This window comes from Hylobates moloch, unplaced genomic scaffold, assembly GCF_009828535.3.
Source record: "Hylobates moloch isolate HMO894 unplaced genomic scaffold, HMol_V3 SCAFFOLD_9, whole genome shotgun sequence".
In the NCBI taxonomy this organism is placed as follows: domain Eukaryota; kingdom Metazoa; phylum Chordata; class Mammalia; order Primates; family Hylobatidae; genus Hylobates; species Hylobates moloch.
The window spans coordinates 39,759,009-39,780,144 of record NW_026652284.1 but is presented as its reverse complement, the minus strand read 5'-3'; the positions used below and the strand labels follow the sequence as shown (position 1 = coordinate 39,780,144).

Below are 21,136 nucleotides of genomic sequence, written 5' to 3'. Positions count from 1 at the left end.
CCCCTAGGTGCGAGAAGGACGTCTCTGTCCTCTTTACATCCTCAACACCTGTCACTATGCCTAGAACCTTCTCATCTACTCTTTGCCCACCTTATGTACAGCCCACTATATGCCAGGAACTAAAATTCTATTAGAAGTCAAGCCAAACTTCCTAGAATTTAGCTTTGAGTTTAATTACATAAAAACCTCCACCACTCACGAATTCAGCATGACCATATTTGACCTTGAGAACTTTCTCCCAATTCCCTTCCCCTCCTGGCACTGCCATGTCATTTAACAAAATACGGGTCTCCTGAGCCTCATGGTCAAAATCTCAGTTCATGCATAACACTATGTACACGCTCACTGAATATTCTGAAAAATAACATCGTATTTGGTCAGCCCAATTTCATACCTCCTATCTTTGTCCATACTCCAAATAAGAAGGTTAGAAGGCCAAAGTCATCTGCCATACTTTCAAATCTTTGCCCAACCCCCCACCGCCTGCCATAAAACTCAATATTTATTCAATAATGCATTCAAAATGCTTCTGAAATTAGACTAGAGCAATCAAGTATAATTTTTCCTACAAGGAAGGCTCAAATTTAAATGGAATCAAGAAACAAAAGTCTAGTTGTCCCAAGGCTTTTTAGCTCCCTTCACATCAGTTATGCCAGCAGGACAAATCCTAATAATCTAAAATAGAATTATGTAGTGCTTACACAATACTGGCTTTCACATCAATGTCAAAGTTAAGTCTCTATTAAAATTTAGACATGGGTAAATGTAAAATATCCATGTAATTTGATGCATCTTCATTTGTGGGTTTCATACTCAATATTCCTTATCTTTATATTCTATTTTAAAAAATTTATAAAGATACAGAAAGTTATAAAGGCCCCCAGGTGCACTGATGGGATATGTACATCTACACTGAAAAATAACATGAACAGTAAGAAGGGTGTGACAGAAAGGGAGAGATTTCAGGACCATCAATTGAGAACAGCAAGCTGTAGTGATTCCAAGGAGTGTAGATATCAAGACAAAGTCCCTCAAAAAGACACCCCCAAAAGGGGAGGTTCTGCTGGTGTTGCCTCGGAAACTCAGGCAGAGGCATATATTACCCTGTGAACATCAATACATTAAGACCATCGGACTTTAAATAGGGATAGAAATTCCAAAGCTGAATTCTTTCCCTTGAGAATACAAAGCAACTCCAATTAGCAATAAATAAATGCTAAAATCTACTAATCCTTAGTTTAATTCACTCTTCTGTTGTGGGGAGGGAGATCAGCACTGTTCTGAGTAGGACTCAAACTATATAAAGCGTAGTACAGCTTCAAACATTTTAATCTCCTCACCCTACCTAGAGCTAAGGATATATTTATAACTTTTCAAGGAACCGCGACCCCAACTACTACAGGTTGAGCATCCCAAATCCAAAAATCTCTACTCCAAAAATTCCAGTGAGCATTTCTTTTGAGTATCATGTTGGCACTAAAAAGTTTCAGATTTGGGAGCTTCTAGAGTTCAGATTTTCGGATTTGGGATGCTGAACTAGTGAATATATTAATATATTGCAAATATTCCCAACTATGAAAGAAATTCAAAATCCAAAATACTTCTGGTCCCAAGCATTCCAGATAAGGGATACTCAACCTATATTGTTCTTTAACTAATTTGAAAGTGGATGGAATTAAAAGTAACATGGCCCAGGGTGGTGGTTCACGCCTGTAATCCCCGCACTTTGGAAGGCTGAGGCAGGCAGACCACTTGAAGTCAGGAGTTCGAGACCAGCCTGGGCAATATGGAAAAACCCCGTCTCTACACAAAAATGAAAAAAAAATTAGCCATGCATAGTGGCACGCACTTATAGTCCCAGCTACTCAGGAGACTGAGGTGGGAGGATGGCTTGAGCCCAACAGGCGGAGGCTGCAGTGAGCCAGGATCGCTTCACTGCACTCCAGTCTGAGTGACAGAGTAAGACCCTATCTCAAAAAAAAAATAAAAATAAAAACAATATGGATAGTAATGAAAGTCACGCTATTGTTAAAATAGTTAAAATTCATCAGCTTCCTTCATAATGGTACCTCACTTTCCAACTCCCTTTTTTTTCCTATTAAGTGTACCACGATTATTCCAATAATTTCATTCCAATAATAATCCATTTCTCAAGTTTCATTTCTCAGCATCCTTTTAGCTTTTTCTGAACACTCCTCAAGCCGAATCCATTTATCCTCAACTGCATCTCTCACACCACCTCTTCTTTTGCCATCCACATCTTTGTTTCCCATTCACATTCCACCACCCTAGTCCACTCGCTGACATCATCTACCTGCTTAAAAGTGCTAGTAGTTCTCGGTTGCCTCATCAAGGTAGCATCTCATTCTCAGGAAGGAGTTAGGCCCTCCTCAACTTGACTCCAGAACCCTCTGGGGTTACCTCTACTGCCCTTTCCCACACAGCGTGAGGAGCTCAGCATTTCTGCCCTGCCTCATGCTACTTTCCCATCCTGAAATGGTCTCCCCAGCCTTGTTTACCCAGCGAACTCCTACTCAGTCATCAAGGCCCAGCTCCAACATCCATTCCCTTCTAGAGTATTCTCTGAGCCCAGTAAAAATCAGTTATTCTCTGATCTGTGTTCTTTATATCCCATTCCCTAGGGCTTTTTTCACACATAGTAGCCACAGGAGCTTTTAAATAGGCCTGCCACACCACGGGAATGTGAACTGCTGGCCCAGATTATCTCTCATGGTCATACCTTCAGCACCAGCCACAGTGGCAAACACACAGCAATGGCTTCCTGAGTGTGTTTTGAACTGATTTACATTGTCACTTAACCCTTTAATCGTTATCTTTTCACATGTTTCTGTCTTACTTCCACTCCTTTAAACCAGACTGTAGAATCATTAAACACAAATGTTGGTTTTTTTACATTCTGTATTTCTCACAGGGTTTGGCTTTAAACATAGACACTTAAAACTTGTTTGCTGAATGGTACATCCCACTCTACCATCTCCCTCCCTAACAGACTCAAAACTCAGTAAACAGCCTGTGGAAGAGAAAGAGCTACCACAGAACATCCCATTGCAGCTCAGCTGAGGAGAAGGTGACGGACCATGGCCAGCGGTACAGCCTTGATTCCGCTATGACCCACACCACTGCCTGTATGTAGACCCCTTTAATATAGCCAGGCTCTAGATCAGCTAGAATAGAAAACAGCAAGATTGGGAACACAGTTAAACCACGTCAGCGCTGGTAAGTTAATTAGGAACAATGCCCACTGATAAAAATCTGTAATATTTGTTCTCCATAACAAGTTGGATAAGTGATATCTGTTTTTAAAAATCACTGCAAAATATTTCCAGTGCTGTACAACACAAATTTGAAAGACGATTAGTGAGTTAAGCCCTGGACCAGGGTCACAGTCTTTGAAAAGTGAATCATCCATAAACCAACCTTAGTTATATCCATGGTTCAAATGGTGATCAGCTCAGGCCAAGATGGCAAATTGCACAAAAACCCACCCAAGTAAATTAGAAAAGAAAAAATGAATAAGAAAGCCCTGGATGATTCAAAATCCCTGTTTACCAAATCCTACTCCTAAATTATTTTAGAAAGTAGAAAACTATGTTACTCTTGGATACAATGGAGCAAGCGAAAAGGGATGTACAAAATCCCAGATGGATAAAATGAACAAATCTGCAGTGCAAGGAAACGTTTCCTTTACTGATTCCCAGAGCTTTGTCCTCTTGCTAGTGTCCAGTGCCAATGAGCTTTAAAGGGTAAGTGGGGAATTTGAGAGTCATCAATCTTACTAATGGGACCGCTGCTTCCCTATTCCTGGTTTCTATAAGCAGGGGTTTTCCCTGAACAAAGCTGGCTTTCCTCTCCGCTCCTTCAACCACCTCCTCCCCCTTTATTCTGTTTCAACTGTTGTGAAATCTGAGCTACTCTTAGGGAGCAGACTCATAAATCCTACCTGGAACACCTCCAGCCCCCCACCGCCCTACCTTTCCCGCCCCTGCCTAATTCTGGACAGACACTCTTCTCTCGAATTAAGCTATGTCTCCAGTATTGTTCTGGCCACAATAGAGGTGATGTTTTGTTCTCCATCTGATGACTCTAAGAATACCTTCTTTCCTAATTTGTTCAGAACTCAGGCTAAGGAGAAGAGATCTCTCTATTGAATCTCCTCTGAGAACTCACCAATTTATAGTTCCCAAGGAATATTCCTGGAAAATGCACTAACTCTGGAGCCAAATAAATTGGTTCCACTGAATAAACTCTCATCCAGAGGTTTAAGTGATTCATTAAGCTGAGTTTAGAGAATTTACTTGCCTTTGGGTTCCCAAGTGAAGACATTAATTGATGAAAAACGGTCTACCTTTCATTTGTCAGTCTTAGAATAAATGTCTTCCTTCTGTACTTAATGTTTATATTTCAACAACTTAAACTCAAATTCTTCTATTCATTTCAGGTTTCTTAAAGAACAAAACTATACTGCCCTATGGTACAACATTTACATCCCATATACCTAATACTGCTCTTAAAATGTTTTTAGAAAGCACTTCAAGTGAATATCAGCTTTTGTTTAACAACATTTTCCACCACTACATGAGAAATTCAGTGCAAGGTGCTTCCAATGTTACACTATTAATTTATTTTTTTTTTTTTGAGACAGAGTTTCGTTCCTGTTGCCCAGGCTGGAGTGCGATGATGCGATCTCAGGCCACTGCAACCTCCGCCTCCCGGGTTCAAGCAATTCTCCTGCCTCAGCTTCCGTAGTAGCTGGGATTACAGGCACGTGCCTATACGCCCAGCTAATTTTTTGTATCTTTTAGTAGAGACGGTGTTTCACCATGTTGGTCAGGCTGGTTTTGAACTCCTGACCTCAGGTGATCCGCCCACCTCAGCCTCCCAAAGTGCTGGGATTACAGGCATGAGCCACCACACTCAGCCTCAATGATTAATTTTTATAGTTTCTTCCTGAGTTGCATAAGCGTAGGTAGAATTTTATTATCCTTATGTACTAATGAAGGAATTGAGGTTAAACAGTCAGAAAACAAATGTCATTGTGAACTGCAAGCAAAATGCCACTCTCCCTGACTAAGAATTTACATTGCCAGAGCAGGCTGCTGCCTAGGGAACCATATCACAAAAAGGTCCAGCATCTCAGAGGACTCACGGTATGTTGTTCTAGGCTTCCGTCACGAATTTTTGGTGTGTAGAGCCCTACAAAGCTAAAAGGGAAAATGTATTCAAGCACAGCAAAGCAGTACCAAAGGCACAAATATCTTACTAACATCCCTGTGCCATTTTAAGCTGTCCATCTTAAATACCAGAAAAAAACAAAAAAAGCAAAACATATGGTTTCTATACAGGTTAAAAACTTACAGAGTTAAAATCTCCTATCATCATTCAACTCAATTAGAAGTTTTATCATACTATTGCCCAATTATCTTTCTCAAGGCAATATTTATTTTCCTTGCAAAATACAGTGATAATACAAATTTTACTGGATATGCATGCATAATCATCATAATAAAAAGGTGTGTCAGGAAAAATGACCTGGAAATGTCATATTGATTAGACTTATAAAAATACAATATATTCAGCTAAACAGGGAAGAAGTTTTAAAGAAAAAAGAAGACTTTTCTCCATTCATACTCTCTGCATTTCTTATTTATAGTAACAAAAATTTTGTTTTACTTATTTTTAATTTTTTTTTTTTCTTGAGACATAGAGTCTTGCTCTGTCACCCAGATTGGAGTGCAGTGGCGCAATCTGGGCTCACTGCAACCTCCACTTCCTAGGTTCAAGCGATATCGTGCCTTAGTCTCCGGTAGCTGGGACTACAGGGGCCTGCCACCATGCCCAGCTAATTTTTGTATTTTTAGTAGAGACAGGATTTTGCTATTTTGGCCAGGCTGGTCTCGAACTCCTAACCTCAGGTGATCTGCCTGCCTCAGCCTCCCAAAGTGCTGGGATTAAAAGCGTGAGCCTGGCCGGGCGCGGTGGCTCATGCTTGTAATCCCAGCACTTTGGGAGGCCGAGGCGGGCGGATCACGAGGTCAGGAGATCGAGACCACGGTGAAACCCCGTCTCTACTAAAAATACAAAAAAATTAGCCGGGCGTAGTGGCGGGCGCCTGTAGTCCCAGCTACTCGGAGAGGCTGAGGCAGGAGAATGGCGTGAACCCGGGAGGCGGAGCTTGCAGTGAGCCGAGATTGCGCCACTGCACTCCGGCCTGGGCGACAGAGCGAGACTCCGTCTCAAAAAAAAAAAAAAAAAAAGGGTGAGCCACTGGCGCCCAGTCCAAAAAGCTTTTTGCATCCCCCTCAGGATGTTTTGACAAGATTTTTATCATCACAATCACAATCCCACCTTTGATGTTCCCCATCTCTTCCTAAAAATAGAAAACACAGCAGGGTTTAACTCTTCGCTGACCTCTGAGCTAATGTCTAGCCCTTTCTCATAAATGAGTTTCATAGACAGGTTGGAAGAGGTTTACTAGCTTGCCTGAGATTGCAGAGGTTAGATGTAAATGTAGGTTGTTTTCAACTTTGGAGCCTAAATTCACCAACTACATCATTCAGACTTCCTCCCACACTGCCAGAGTCCTCAGGGAGGATGCCACAGGGGTCCCAGGTTCTCTAGTGTCTCTTCAGAACCTACACCTTTCTTAACTCTTCCCCATCAAGAACATTTTCCTACCCTGTGTCTCACTGATTCTCATTTTGTTGGGTTGCTTAAGTTAGTCTAGCCTACAGTCACCCATGACTGGTTATATCTAGCACAATGCCTTTCACATAGTAGTTGATAAATATTTTGTGTGGTTGACAGTCATTCACATCTCAAACAATGTATTTGCATTCTAAGAAATGTCTTCAAAATCTTCCTCTAATTAGCTTCTGACAACCTGAATTTCCATACTGCACAGGCAGGTTAGGGGAGTGAGGTCTTTTCAATGTTACAGAAACACAGTTTTGCTTTCTGTGGTTTCAGTTAACTCTGGTCCAAAAATATTAAATGGAAAATTGCAGAAATAAACAGTTCATATGTTTTAAATTCTGAGTAGTGTGATGAAATCACACACCATGCTGCTACATCTCGCCCAGGGTGTGAATCCTTCCTCTGTCCAGTGTCTCCACACTGGGCACGCTCCCTGCCCATCAGCCAGCCACTTAAAGAGTCTTCTCAGAGATCAGATTCACTGTCACAGTACTGCAGTGCTCATGTGTAAGTAACCTTTATTTTACTTAGTAATGGTCCTAAAGTGCAAAAGTAGTGATGTTGGCATATTGTTATAATTGTTCTGTTTTATTATCGGTTCTCGTTAATCTCTTACTGTGCCTAATATATAAATTAAACTTTGTCACAGATACGTATATATAGGAAAAAACGAACTATTAATATATATAGGTTTGGTACTAGCTACAGTTTCAAGCACCTACTGGGAGTCTTGAAATATATCCTCCACAGTTAAGGGGGGACTACTGTGTCTTCTAAAGCAGCAGTGCCCAACCTTTTTGGTATCAGGGACCAGTTTCATGGAAGACAATTTTTCCACAGACAGGGGGCAGCAGATGGTTTCGGGACAATCCAAGCACATTACATTTATTGTGCACTTTATTTCTATTATTATTACACTGTAATATATAAGGAAATAATTATACGACTCACCATAATGTAGAATCAGTGAGAGCCCTGAGCTTGTTTTCCTGCAACTAGATGGTCCCATCTGGGGGTGATGGGAGACAGTAACAGATCATCAGGCATTAGATTCTCATCAGGAGTGTGCAGTGTAGATCCCTCACATGTGCAGTTCACAATAGGGTTCATGCTCCTATGAAAATGTAATGCCACCGCTGATGCGACAGGAGGTGGACTCAGGAGGTAATGCTCACTGGCCCACCACTCACCTCGTGCTGTGCAGCCAGGTTCCTAACAGGCCAGGTACCAGTCCATGGCCCAGGACTTCAGGACCCCTGTTCTAAATACTTGCCCATTTAGAAAAAAAGTGAGTAGGAGAAAAATCACAAACTGCATTCGAACTCCCCCACTGTATGAAAAACTCCCCGAGTTGTCTATTGTACTCATAGCTGTCTCCTTAGCACTTAGTCCAGGGCTTGAATATGAAATACTTTGGATGGATGGATGGATGGATGGATGGATGGATGGATGGATGGATGGATGGGTGGATGGATGGACAAATAAAAGAATGAATGGATGGATATGAGTTATTTAGATGGCCACCCAGTTAGGGACTATATATTCAAATCAGAGGCTATTTATTATCTGAAAACATATTGACAGGAAATGTATCTTACTGCAGAATTTAGATCTGTCAGAACCCAATTGAAAATATTTTCTACCTGCAGTATCTACAAGCTTACCCATACATTAATTACATATTATACTCATAGGAACTAATCTTTAGTTTTTCTACAAATTTGCCTTCTATCATAAAATCAGCTATAATATAAATGCCTTTTTCCAAATTTAGTTTGCCAAAACAACCTTTTGTATATCCTCAAACAATGGCAAAGAATGAACTACTAAAAGAAATACTAACAAATATAAAATCAAAGGTAGCTTCAAAGTGGCTTCTCAAAGGTTAAGTTGGCCTTATTCACTTCTGAGTGGGAATACAGCTAAAAGAACATTGCTGTTTGTTCAACACTGTAATTTATTTTCTACTCAGTAAACTGTGAGGTTTCTGCATGAAATGTAAAAATAAATATGCTGAATCAAAGCAGAAACCATGATTTTTATGAAGTAAAAATGCAAGTGTTCATTAGAATTCAGGAAACATGAAATTTGTTTGCTTTTTTTTTTTTTTTTTTTGGCCAAGATGTGAGAAGGAGATTCTGCAATCATGACTTCTGGAGAGGCCACTGCACAAGGCTCTAACGCCTTCATCTGTTTATACACAGGCTCAATCTGCTAGCTCTATAGGAGATTCCAGGATACCAAATAATCATCATCATCATAATTATTACATTTAGAGACAAGTTGTTCCTTTTTTCCGGTCAAAATAATGAGACTTGCCAGAAAAGCTGAACATTCAAATTTCAAATCATTTCCTTTAGTGTCAGTCCTAACTCCTCTTAATACAAACCTTTCTTTTTACTCCCAAAGCAACCTCAATCCAAAGTATTAACTACAGATGCAAATAAAATTTCAAACTAGAGTTGATTTTCCTGATAACAACTGGCTGTGGAAGGTGAAAAAAAGCACTGCCTAGAGCAGAAGTCAGTTCATGGGCCATTTCTGAGGTTGTGGCCCTGAGCTAACCTCCCTCCTCCCCAGACCTCAGTGAGCATCTCTGCAAAGTGGGCAGGAGCAGGCTATCTACTAAATCCACCACCCCATTCTTGGAGGTAGCAGGAATTCCACCTTTGCAACACACACCCCTCCTCTGGTGTCACAAAGCCACTCTAACTTCACAGCCTGTAAGGCAGGGCAGGGTGCCACAGCCTCACTACCACCCTCCTGTGGAAGGTGAAAGCAGTCCCCCTCTGAATGTGGGGTGCTTACAGACATCAAAACTCCTTATATTGGTAGGGGGTGCAAGGACAAAGCCCATTGTGTTTTCTCTCTGCAACTAAACCATAAGCAAAAAGAGCACCATAGAGAATAATCCCTAAATGGAATATTTAATTAACCAGATGATACTCTTCTTCATCCAGGCCATACATATGGTTTCCTATAAATGATCCTGTGCAATTTAACCTTTTGAACTCTTAGATTTCTTCTTTGCTAGATAGGAGTTTGGACTAGATGACCGTGAAAGTTCCTTCTAAATCTGTATTTCTTTAGTGATATATCTTGTATCTAATCTTCAGAATGTTCACTCTAAAACTAAAGTCATCCCATTACAATGGAAATCCCTATTTTAGAAGAGGTTCAACAAACATGAAGCTCTATTTGAGATGTTCCTGAAAGTAAAATAACTTGAAAGGTCATAATTTCACTATTAACCAGGCAAACTCTTCCTGGGATCTCCTTAGAATAGTAAAATACATGAATAAAAATAAATTTTTCTGTGAGGTGAACATGCAAATGACTTGGGGAGCAGCAATCTTAAAGACCACTCACTTTTACTAAGAGAACACTAAATACTAGATGCTACCATGTGCCGCCTGGAAAGAGAAGAAGAAATGTGGGATATCTGGCAACCTGGTACAGGGGCCAAATATAGTTTAAGGATTAGCAATATATTACGAGATAAAGTCTTCAGAATATTTTTGTTGGCCTATTTTGCAACCAAGGCCTGGACTCTTCACAATTAAAGCATCCTGCTCTGTACAATGAATTTTTTTTCTATTTACCTAACGCACCCAATTTTCCATCAACAGCTGGTATGTGGCACAATCATCACTAAGTCCTTTCAGAGTACACAGAGCAACAGATGCTCTTTAAATACAATATAAAGAAAGATAAGGGTCCAACATACAATATGGCTAGAGCTCCTTCTTGGCAATTCACTCTTCAATCACAGGCTTTTAGGCCCGAAAGGCAAGAAAGTCAGGCTCACCATACATGATCTCCTGCTAGTCTGTGGGCAGGATCAGTGCCTATCCCTGACAAAATTATCATTCATCTGGAGTGATGCCAGAAAAATTGAAATAATGTACATTTTTAAAAACCTAAATCTATTCAATTTATGGGTCCATGCCTTATTTTGAGATCACATCCTTCCTACATTTGGCTATTAAAGATCCTCTCTTTATAAAACGATGAAGACAGCAGAGAGTAATGTTCTTAATTAGAAAAATTTAAACTTGACACACTGTTGGTCTCTCCATCACTTTCGCCCAGGCTGGAGTGCAGTGGCACAATCTCGGCTCACTGCAAGCTCCACCTCCCGGGTTCACGCCATTCTCCTGCCTCAGCCTCTCCGAGTAGCTGGGACTACAGGCGCCCATCACCACACCCGGCTAATTTTTGCATTTTTAGTAGAGACGGGGTTCCACCATGTTAGCCAGGATGGTCTCGATCTCCTGACCTCGTGATCCGCCCGCCTCGGCCTCCCAAAGTGCTGGGATTACAGGTGTGAGCCACTGTGCCCGGCCCCACTTTTTTGTAAATTGCACTGATCCAGAAAAATCTAAATGCCTGAGAAGCTCTCTTCCCTGGAATTATGAGAGTAGCTACTCATGTATAAAAATTCATCCTAATTTACCAAAAATTACACAGACCGTCACAGAGTTAGGCTACTATAAAGCAGCAAAGATGGCAGTGTCCACAGACAAATGACACACATAGAATATACAGCCTGAAAGTAGAGTATGAACCTGTGAGCCTAAATACCCAAGAGCCTTACATCTGTAACAGAAGTTAATGTGAAGGGAATAAACAGTTCCAGTGGAATGGTGAATGCATGGAGTGTACTCATGTGTTCGCAAAATGGCAAAAAAAAAAAAAAAAGTCATATAGCATTAAAGTTAGACTTCACAAGCTAAGACATCCAACAAAGTTCAAAGAGAATAAGGAGCTTTCCACAGCCACCAGAAGAACAAACGCACAAGAATTAATTTTAGTTGAACTCAAACTTGTCTTAAATCAATAATCTTCTACTCACATTAATGTCTTGACTGAGTATCACAACGCAAAACACCCACACATTGTGGAAAAGGATTCCAGCTGGTGCTGGGTGCAGTGGCGCACACCTATAGTCCCAGCTACTCAGGAAGCTGAGGCAGGAGGGTCCCTTGAGACCAGCTCAAATGTATTCTGGGCAACATAGTGAGACCCTTTCAGGTAACAGGAGGAAAAATGCAGCATGATTATATTGTTCTCTCGTTAAGGCACTGTCATTTAAGCATAAACCTGCAGTATTCACAATAGAATTCAGATTTACCAGATGAGGGCATGATAAGCAGTGTCAGATGGCTGTGGAAAGATGTGTGTTTCTGAAACCTACAGGTATCAAGAAGGAAAAACACAAACACATCTTGCTTAGTGTAGAGAAGCAGTTTAAACCATTTAAAGTCCCAAATTGTGTTAAGTTTTGAAACCATGTCAGTGCTGACTACTGGGAGTATCAAAAATCTCTTTAGGGCTGTTGTTATATTTATAATTTCTAAAAGGTGAGGGAAGACAGCTCGATGGATTTCTATTAAAAGCTGTTCCTGGCCGGGCACGGTGGCTCATGCCTGTAATCCCAGCAATTTGGGAGGCTGAGAAGGGCGGATCACCTGAGGTCAGGAGTTCGAGACCAGCTTGGTCAACATGGTGAATTACAAAATTTAGCCTGGCATGGTGGCATGCACCTATTATCCCAGCTACCATGGAGGCTGAGGCACAGAATCACCTGAAACTGGGAGACGGAGGCTGCAGTGAGCCGAGACTGTGCCACTGCATTCTAGCCTGGGTGACAGGGCAAGACTCCATCTTAAAAAAAAAAAAAAAAAAAAAAAGGTAATTCCTGTGTGTTCCATGTAACAGATAGAGTAAGTATTTGCTTATAGTGTCTGTCTGTTTAACAAGCCAGCCATTTAATTTTCAATGAAATCAACAAAAAAGAAAAAGGTGCACGGATATGTGATTTTGAGAAAAAAAAAAGTCAGTCTTAAAATGTAAGTAAAATATGGAACGTGACCTCAAAAAAAAAAACAAAAAACAAAAAACACTGGGAAAAAAACCATGTTCCCAAAAGGGTACCTGGTCTTATTCTACACTGTGCTGCTGGCCACACCCCTGTGCTTGAGGTAGCCCTTGGTGGCAGTTCAGAACCAGGGGACCTATAGTCCCCTGTATGAGCCAACTCATCCCCAGTCCCAGGACGTTCTTCCACATGGAAACCCTCTCTCCTCTCTTTCATCATACCACAGGAGCCCTCTCCTCCTCAGAACCCACCTCAGTTTTCATAGTCTCCACAAAAATAAATCGATAAACAATCCTGGCTTGCAGAGCTCTCCTTCTAGTTCTGCATAACCATAGCATTTATGCACTCAACAGGATAGAGCACTAAGCGGACACTGGATGACTGATACAAGTATTTTCTCTGGAATTGGATCAGGGATAATCTGGGATAAAAAAGAACATAAATATTATTCGCCACGTATTATGGAAAAATCATAGTCAGCAATTCCATTATCCTAAATACAAATATTTCTGCAGAAACAAAGCCTCACTACCAGGATTTAATCTTCATTCAAAACAAACCATTACCTGTGCTTAATGGACCGGAGCTGTTGAAACGCCACCAAGTAACCAGACCAGTCTGGACATTCGGTCCGGAAATGCCATCTGAGTACAGAGCAAGGAGCACAGCTCACTAATTACGCTTCCTACAGCTTTTAAGTTCTGCATGTCACAAGCAAAGCCATGGAATTCTCATCCAGACGTTCTTGCCTCTCCATTTACAGCTACCTCTCCCCAGAGCTTTTGTTACTAGAGTCTGTCTTTGGGGGCTGAGATGAAACGATGAAATGGCCTTTCAAACCCAAAGAGGGAGCAGGGCAAAGGCGATGACAGTCCAGGGTGGTCCTGCCCCTCATTCTGTGACCCACGACCCAGTGGGGTTAACTGTCTTGGATTGTTTTGTGTCTTCTTTCCTTTTTGATGCACTCTGGTGTGAATTTTTCCTTGTCAGGTTGGCTGAGGATGGGAAAGGAGCGAGAGGTGACACAGAAGTGTCACAGGCAGTAGAAAGGAGAGGATGTTTATAGGCACTGAGCAAACAGCTCCCAGACAGGTAAGCTCTGGGGGTCTTCCCCATCAAGGCCTTTGAGAAAGTGCTTCTCCTTACTGTCCACAACACTGCACACCTCCTCCACTCTTCAACATGCTGGTTTGGTTTTTTTCTCTCCAGCCTTGAAAAATGGAACATTTCACTTCTAAGGTTCGTGTCTTTTATTTTTAATGAAAGAGATATCCTGAGCTTCCAGAGATTTTTTTTATTATAATTACAATAATGCTGTCAAACCCTTCAACAGAATCCTCTAAAATACATGTATCACTGACAAAATTATACAGCCATGATTTCCAGCCACTGAAGTGGTACTGGATATTGTATCTGGTCATGAGCAATTTTATATTTAATATTAAGCACACGCATAGTTGGGAATGTCAAAAAAAAGACTGGAAGACCAGCAGCCCCCAAAACATACTGTTACATGACACCAAAGGGCTATTTTCCGGGGTAAACTGAGGTTCCTTCTAGAAATATCATCAAGACCTGGACTGAATCCAACATACCCTCACTTTCACCAGTGTGAACTGTCTGTCTCCACTGTGCCTGGCAGTGGGCAAATGATAGGAGTAAAAAGGGGGTGAGAGGGAGCTTCGGTCCTCAGGAGCTCACAGGCAGCAAGAAAGACGCTGTGGAGACTAAATGGTACAATCCATGGGGCCAGCACCGTGGCAGTGTCCTATCAAGCATACAGGGAGCAGAGAGAGAGAGATGAATTCTGCCTAGGGAAAAAACTAGAGAAAAGTCCCACAGAAGACATAAGATTTCCACTGGGTATCAAAGAAACAGCAGAAGCTAACTAAGAACGTAAGTCGGGGAGGGAATTCTTTGGACAAAAGAATCACTCTCAAAAAATCTCTCTTTCTCCCTCCCTCCTCCAGTGGCTTGGGGTGAATAAAACCAACCCACCAATTTTAAACTAGCAAACCTACACTTTTCATTACTGTTGAGGTTTCTCCAACAGTTGTTTGTCTTCAGCTCGTCACCTATCCAAAGCATCCACAAAAATGACCTACTAAATTTGCAGAGGCAGAATTTTTACAAGAATAGTAACACTAGGGTGAAATTTAAAGCTGTAGATTGCCTTTCTGGCCACGTGCTCACGCGCACACACCAAGCCACGAGAGTAGACGGGAGGTTTCATGTGCTGCCCTAGGCTTCCGTTGCATTAAGCATTTTTTAAATTTTAGTATAAACTGATAAAATTCAAGAGCGATGCATCTACTTTTAAACTAAATCATTTTCAGTAAATCGTTGAATACTTTATTCAGAAAACAAGATTGTTACAAGATGATCTGTTATTCTTACCTCCATGGGAAAAGCTTTGAAATTAACCGTGTGCTCAGAACCACGCTGGTTTTCTCTTCCCCAGTGAAATCTCACTTCGTACAGTTCAAATTCATGCCCTTGAGGCAATGGTCCTCCCGAAAGAACTGAAAAAGAAAATATATGTTACTGAATTACATCACACATTTACCTCAGCATTACAAACATTAGAGACTTTTTTTTTTCACCAAAACGCTCTCATGGGCTCTACAGATTAAATTCACAAAGCCAAAATGAGAAATTTATCACAACCGTGAGGTGAATTTAAACTATCTAGGCTTGGCTAAAATTCTTGTATTGGCCATTCAGACACAGAAGTTCAAAACCTCTGGAAAACTCGTAATGATATGCATATTTTAATTTCCTGTGTGTTTTCAGTCTAGAAGTAGACTAGGAAAACAAATTACTCCCTTAGAGATTTAAACTTAGCACTGATCAGGAGACAAAAATATGGTTTGACTCTCAGACTGACCAATAATATTCTGTCGACGTCTAAATAAATTAAACCACATTTGCAGAGTTCCTTCACATCCCTTGTAAGTTGGATTCCTGGGTATTTTATTCTCTTTGAAGCAATTGTGAATGGGAGTTCACTCATGATTTGGCTCTCTGTTTGTCTGTGATTGGTGTACAAGAATGCTTGTGATTTTTGTACATTGATTTTGTATCCTGAGACTTTGCTGAAGTTGCTAATCAGCTTAAGGAGATTTTGGGCTGAGACAGTGGGGTTTTCTAGATATACAATCATGTCACTTGCAAACAGGGACAATTTGACTTCCTCTTTTCCTAACTGAATACCCTTTATTTCCTTCTCCTGCCTGATTGCCCTGGCCAGATCTTCCAGCACTATGTTGAATAGGAGTGGTGAGAGAGGGCATCCCTGTCTTGTGCCAGTTTTCAAAGGGAATGCTTCCAGTTTTTGCCCATTCAGTATGATATTGGCTGTGGGTTTGTCATAGATAGCGCTTATGATTTTGAGATACATCCCATCAATACCTAATTTATTGAGAGTTTTTAGCATGAAGCGTTGTTGAATTTTGTCAAAGGCCTTTTCTGCATCTGTTGAGATAATCATGTGGTTTTTGTCTTTGGTTCTGTTTATATGCTGGATTACATTTATTGATTTGCATATGTTGAACCAGCCTTGCATCCCAGGGATGAAGCCCACTCGATCATGGTGTATAAGCTTTTCGATGTGCTGCTGGATTCGGTTTGCCAGTATTTTATTGAGGATTTTTGCATCAATGTTCATCAAGGATATTGGTCTGAAATTCAACAACATGGCACATGGATACATATGTAACAAACCTGCACATTGTGCACATGTACCCTAAAACCTAAAGTATAATAATTAAAAAATAAATAAATAAACCACATTTGCAGATCATCCACTTGTACTAGGAGGCTTCCAATTTAGAGAACAGGTGTGTGGACTAACAAAATTATCCATGAAGAGGATTGATTAGCATTAAGTCGATCAACAATGAAATCACACTTTAATAGCTGATGGACATTCATTACCACAAACGACACAAAATAAAACTGCGATAAAATATTAACAATACTCAAAATATTAACATCAGTCCCACATGACCATGTCTCTTTCTCTCATTGCTGGATATGATCAAGACCTTTATCCCCAACAAGGGCACACTAAAGGATAATGAAAAATACATTTGCATGAGAACCTGTCTTAAAACAATAAAATTATTGAGTTAAAAACTCCCTGACAGCATAGGTACAAACTTGAAATAAAGTTTCCTACAAACAAATGGTTAATTTCAATACAAATAAAAGTTGTTTAACTCAGGGCATTTTTCCTCTAGCAACTCCCAATTCTGAACAGTATCAGCTACGAATTTTAGGTTATTTAGCTAACAAAATTCAACATCTTCACCTTTCCTAGAAGTAGACTTTTTGAAACAGATCGTCCTTCACACTTGGGTTGCCCTTGAGGAGGACATAACAGATTCCATCCCTCTCTTGAGGAAGAGTTCTGTCATTCATCCTTACCCTAAAACTCAAAGGAGAAGAAAGCAAATTGGTGCAACAATATTTACTTGTTTGATTGGTTCTTCATGTAATGACTTGTTCCAAAAAGGATTCAAGGATGCTTATGTCAAGGTACATACAAAACAGTCAGACAGCATAAATTAGGAAGAAGAACAAGGGGAAGCAAAGAAAGAGGCAGAAAATAGATGGAGAAATGAGGCTATCAGACACAATGGAGGTCATGGAGTCCTTGATAAAGGTGCCCTACAAATCTACTCCCAAGCTTTCTACCAGCTCAAACAACGAAGACAAGGAACACCCAGAGCAAGAAGTAACTTTAGTTTTTTGAGTGGATACACTTCACATCAACAGGAAAGGGAAGTGAGATTCGTGGCCCTTAGGATCACACTGTCATGCATGATTTTAGATTTTAGTGTTTGTCCTCACGCTTGGTCTGATTTAGGTCACACAACAAATCCAAGGGGACAGTGTTATCATCAACTCCACAGACAGGGCAGAAAAGCGGGATGAGAGGGGCTGAGTGTGACCTGCCACAGTCAGCCTCCTAGCAGGCTCCAGGACAGGATCTGGAACTCAAATCTTCTGACCCACAACCCAGGGGTGAGGCAGGGATAGGGAAACCCAAATTTCAGTATCTCCATGAACTAAAAAACAATGAATTATCTAAGCCTAGATTTATAAACTGAAGTTGCTCCTTGGAGAACTGCACTTCATCCTATATCCCAGAACAATCTAAAAAACTTTTAATACATGGATCAGAAAGGTTTGTAGATCTTCAGAACCACAGTGCAAGCTCACTTCACCTTCCTCTTCAATAAACATCCATTCTGTGGATTTAAGAATGTATGAGATGTTTCTAAACAACCTCAAACTCATTCCTTTCTCTTCTCTGTCCAAATTTGGTCTTGAGAAAAACCAGGAAGGAGATCAGGAGTCTACCCACTGTGTACCTCACCTCTCAAACCAAAATGAAAAAAGAGAACGAGAAAATACACCCCTCACCACCCCCAGCAACAGTGGGACCCAAGGCCTCAACAGATGAGCTCTACAACACCACCTCTAAAACAAAGCGATAAAACTGTCCTAGAAAAGGCTCAGCTCCACCTGGCTAAGGAAAAAGAAAGAGGAGTGTCATGAAATGAAGCACACGTGAAATGGGAAAGAGGATTCCTAAAACTCCTTCCCCAAAACCCCTTTATCACATACACTCAGAACACACACACACAAAGGCACACAGTATTTCTAAAACTGTTCTGTTACAGAGCAGTTTACTAGTTCTACTAGTAAACAGCAGTCTACTAAGTACTGTCATATGGAAATGAATGATACAGCTTGTAGCTGGTCTTGACAGTGATTTCAGGGAACCACAAAGAGATCCATGCTTCAAAAATATACTCCCCGCATGACCAATGCTCAAAACTTCCTTAACAGCAATGAAGCCTTTCACTTAAACTTGGAGCCAGTTTAAGTGAAACACTGTGGAAATTCAAACTGCACAGACCCATGTTTCGATAGGGAGAACTTCAAAATCCGGGGAAGTTTACTAATCCTTCCAACAGGTATTGTTTTGATCATCTACTACCTTGTACCAGGTACTGTATTAAGTATTTAGAATACATTGATTTTGACAAAACAGACAAAATTCCCTGGCCTTGTACATCTAACATTCTATTATCCTGAAGTGTAAATTCATATATTTATCAAGATCATATTTTTTCTGAGTCCTATCTGGTTACTGCATCACAGGTTTATTAACTGTCATGTCATGATAGTCAATACAATTACAATAAAGTAATTATATTCTATGGTATGAAAGGAACACTGAGAAGGGAAGTATTTTGCTCCAGCCTGGTTCTCCAGGGAGAGGTGACAAAGAGGTGGCTGTCAGCCAGGAACCAGGCTCTGGGTACCTTTCACTGTTGCTGCAGATGAATAATCCAAAGTTAAACCACACTAAAGTCACATAGCCACACAATGCCATAAAAAATGACAAAATTCTCAATTCAGAGTTTAATGAGGTACCAGGTAAGAGCATTACCTGTTCATCCCCCAAGAATGATTGTGTTTATGGACTAAAAAGAAATAGCAGCTCTATTTTATCCATCTGGTAACCCTCTTCCAGCATTATTCTCCCTTTTTACCGCTTACATTTTTCTAAATAAAAAAACAAATCATCTCAGAAGGGGTAGCCTTTTCCTACATTCATGAAAATCAAATTTTGCTGAGTGATATTGGGTCACTACATGGCAAGTTTATTAGTTATGACATCATCTGGTTCCATAAAGTTACAATGAAAGAACATGGAACTCCTGCTGATGACATGCTGAATTTTTTTAGAAAAGGAACTTGTGAAAAGAATATAAAATAAACTGATGCCATTGCCACAGCCTCCATTTTCTTTAATGCTCTTTAATACGGTTGGCAATTGCATTTATAAGACATAAACAAGAGCTCCTTGAGGAAGCTTCTGTAAGATCTGAAAACTCTATAAAGACTTGATGTATATACATTTATCTAAATCTGTCTAAGCTTCTACAATCCTTTGCTGAAAACAAATTTGCCAGATAATTCAAAGGCTAGTCCTCAAGCCTTATTCCTTCTCTTTTCATTTGACTTCGAAGCTAAGTTTTGAGATCAACTCGACACCTGGCCCTGTGCTGACCACTGAGTATATAAAGCGAGAAAGATCCAGCCTTGGTGTTGACTGGGCAGTCTCAGTGGTTAAGAGTAAACTGAATAGTCTAAATAGAATACATCAAGAGCAGGAAAGGGTAGCAGGAGGGCATCCAGCAAGGGACAAGCCAATAACAATCATGAATCCTAAAGTCAGGGAAGATGTTCCCAAGAAGATACCAGCTCAACTGAGTCTTGAATAAGCTGAGAGATGAAAAGTGCATGCAGAGTAGAGCAAAGAGCCTGAGAAATATTCTGAGACATGAAGCAGCTTAAGTGTGTTCTAGGAGAATAAAATCAAAAGTTAGCTACAGTCAAGGTGGGCATGAGGAGGAGACGTGCAGCCTATGCATAGGAGCTGGAGTTTCTCCTGTCCAGAACCATCGAGAGCTTTTAATCAGGGGACTAACATGATCATATTTGCAATTTAAAGTATTATTCGTGCAGTATCTGCACAGAGGACAGAATAACAAAGGGTAAGCCTAACCAGTTAGAAAGCTGCTATCATGCCCAGTCACAGATGGTGAGGCCAGGAGATGGAGCCTGCAGAGCCACACCATCAACACAGAGGAAGCCCCACACCAGTGGGTCCCTGGTACACCACCCGAAGGATCCAAAAGATTCAACCTTATTTTATTTACTTACTTACCTACTTATTTATTTATATACGTATTTTTGAGATGGAGTCTTGCTCTGTCATCCAGGCTGGAGTGCAGTATCTCGGCTCACTGCAACCTCCGCCTCCCGGGTTCAAGTGATTCTCCTGCCTCAGTCTCCCTAGTAGCGGAGATTATAGGTGTGCACCACCATGCCTGGCTAATTTTTGTATTTTTAGTAGAGACGGGGTTTCACCATGTTGGCCAGACTGGTCTTGAACTCCTGACCTCAAGTGAGCCACCGCCTTGGCCTCCCAAAGTGCTCGGATTACAGACATGAGCCACCATGCCCAGCCCCAAAGGGTTCATTCTTAATGGATTTAAAGACTTTATAACCTCAGAGTAACTTTTAAGAAATTCCGATTTTATCTCTAAAACTTCCCCAAAATAGTATTATTTAGTTCTTTTATAACATTTGAGGCCTTAAAAGCAAAAATTTTTCAATATTTTTAAACTGTCTTTGGCCTTTAACCTATAGCTCTATTAAATATCTTCAGCTCTTAAGGGTAAAGATCATAACAATAGCACGGAGAGCAGGCCGGGCAAAGTGAAGCACATGCAAAATGATGCAGATGACAGCAACTAACCAGGTAATTCAAATGCACCAAAGTCAGCCAATAATAAATACAGTCATTAACCCAGCCAGGTACAGTGGCTCACACTTGTAATCCCGGTTCTAAGGGAAGCCAAGGCGGGAGGATCATTTGAGCCCAGGAGTTCACGACCAGCCTGGGTAACATAGCAAGACCCCTGTCTCTACCAAAACTTTAAAAATTAGCTGGGC

General features: G+C 40.8%; 1 protein-coding gene across 2 annotated transcripts in view; it reads right to left on the bottom strand.

Annotated features, from left to right (window-relative positions):
• Positions 1-21,136, bottom strand: part of CA8 (carbonic anhydrase 8) — a 97,753-nt gene that overhangs the window by 66,281 nt on the left and 10,336 nt on the right. For both annotated transcript variants that reach the window (XM_032759709.2, XM_058444107.1), the window contains exon 3: positions 14,993-15,117. In XM_032759709.2, the coding sequence (XP_032615600.1) occupies positions 14,993-15,117 (125 nt within the window). The remainder of the gene's footprint in view (positions 1-14,992; positions 15,118-21,136) is intronic.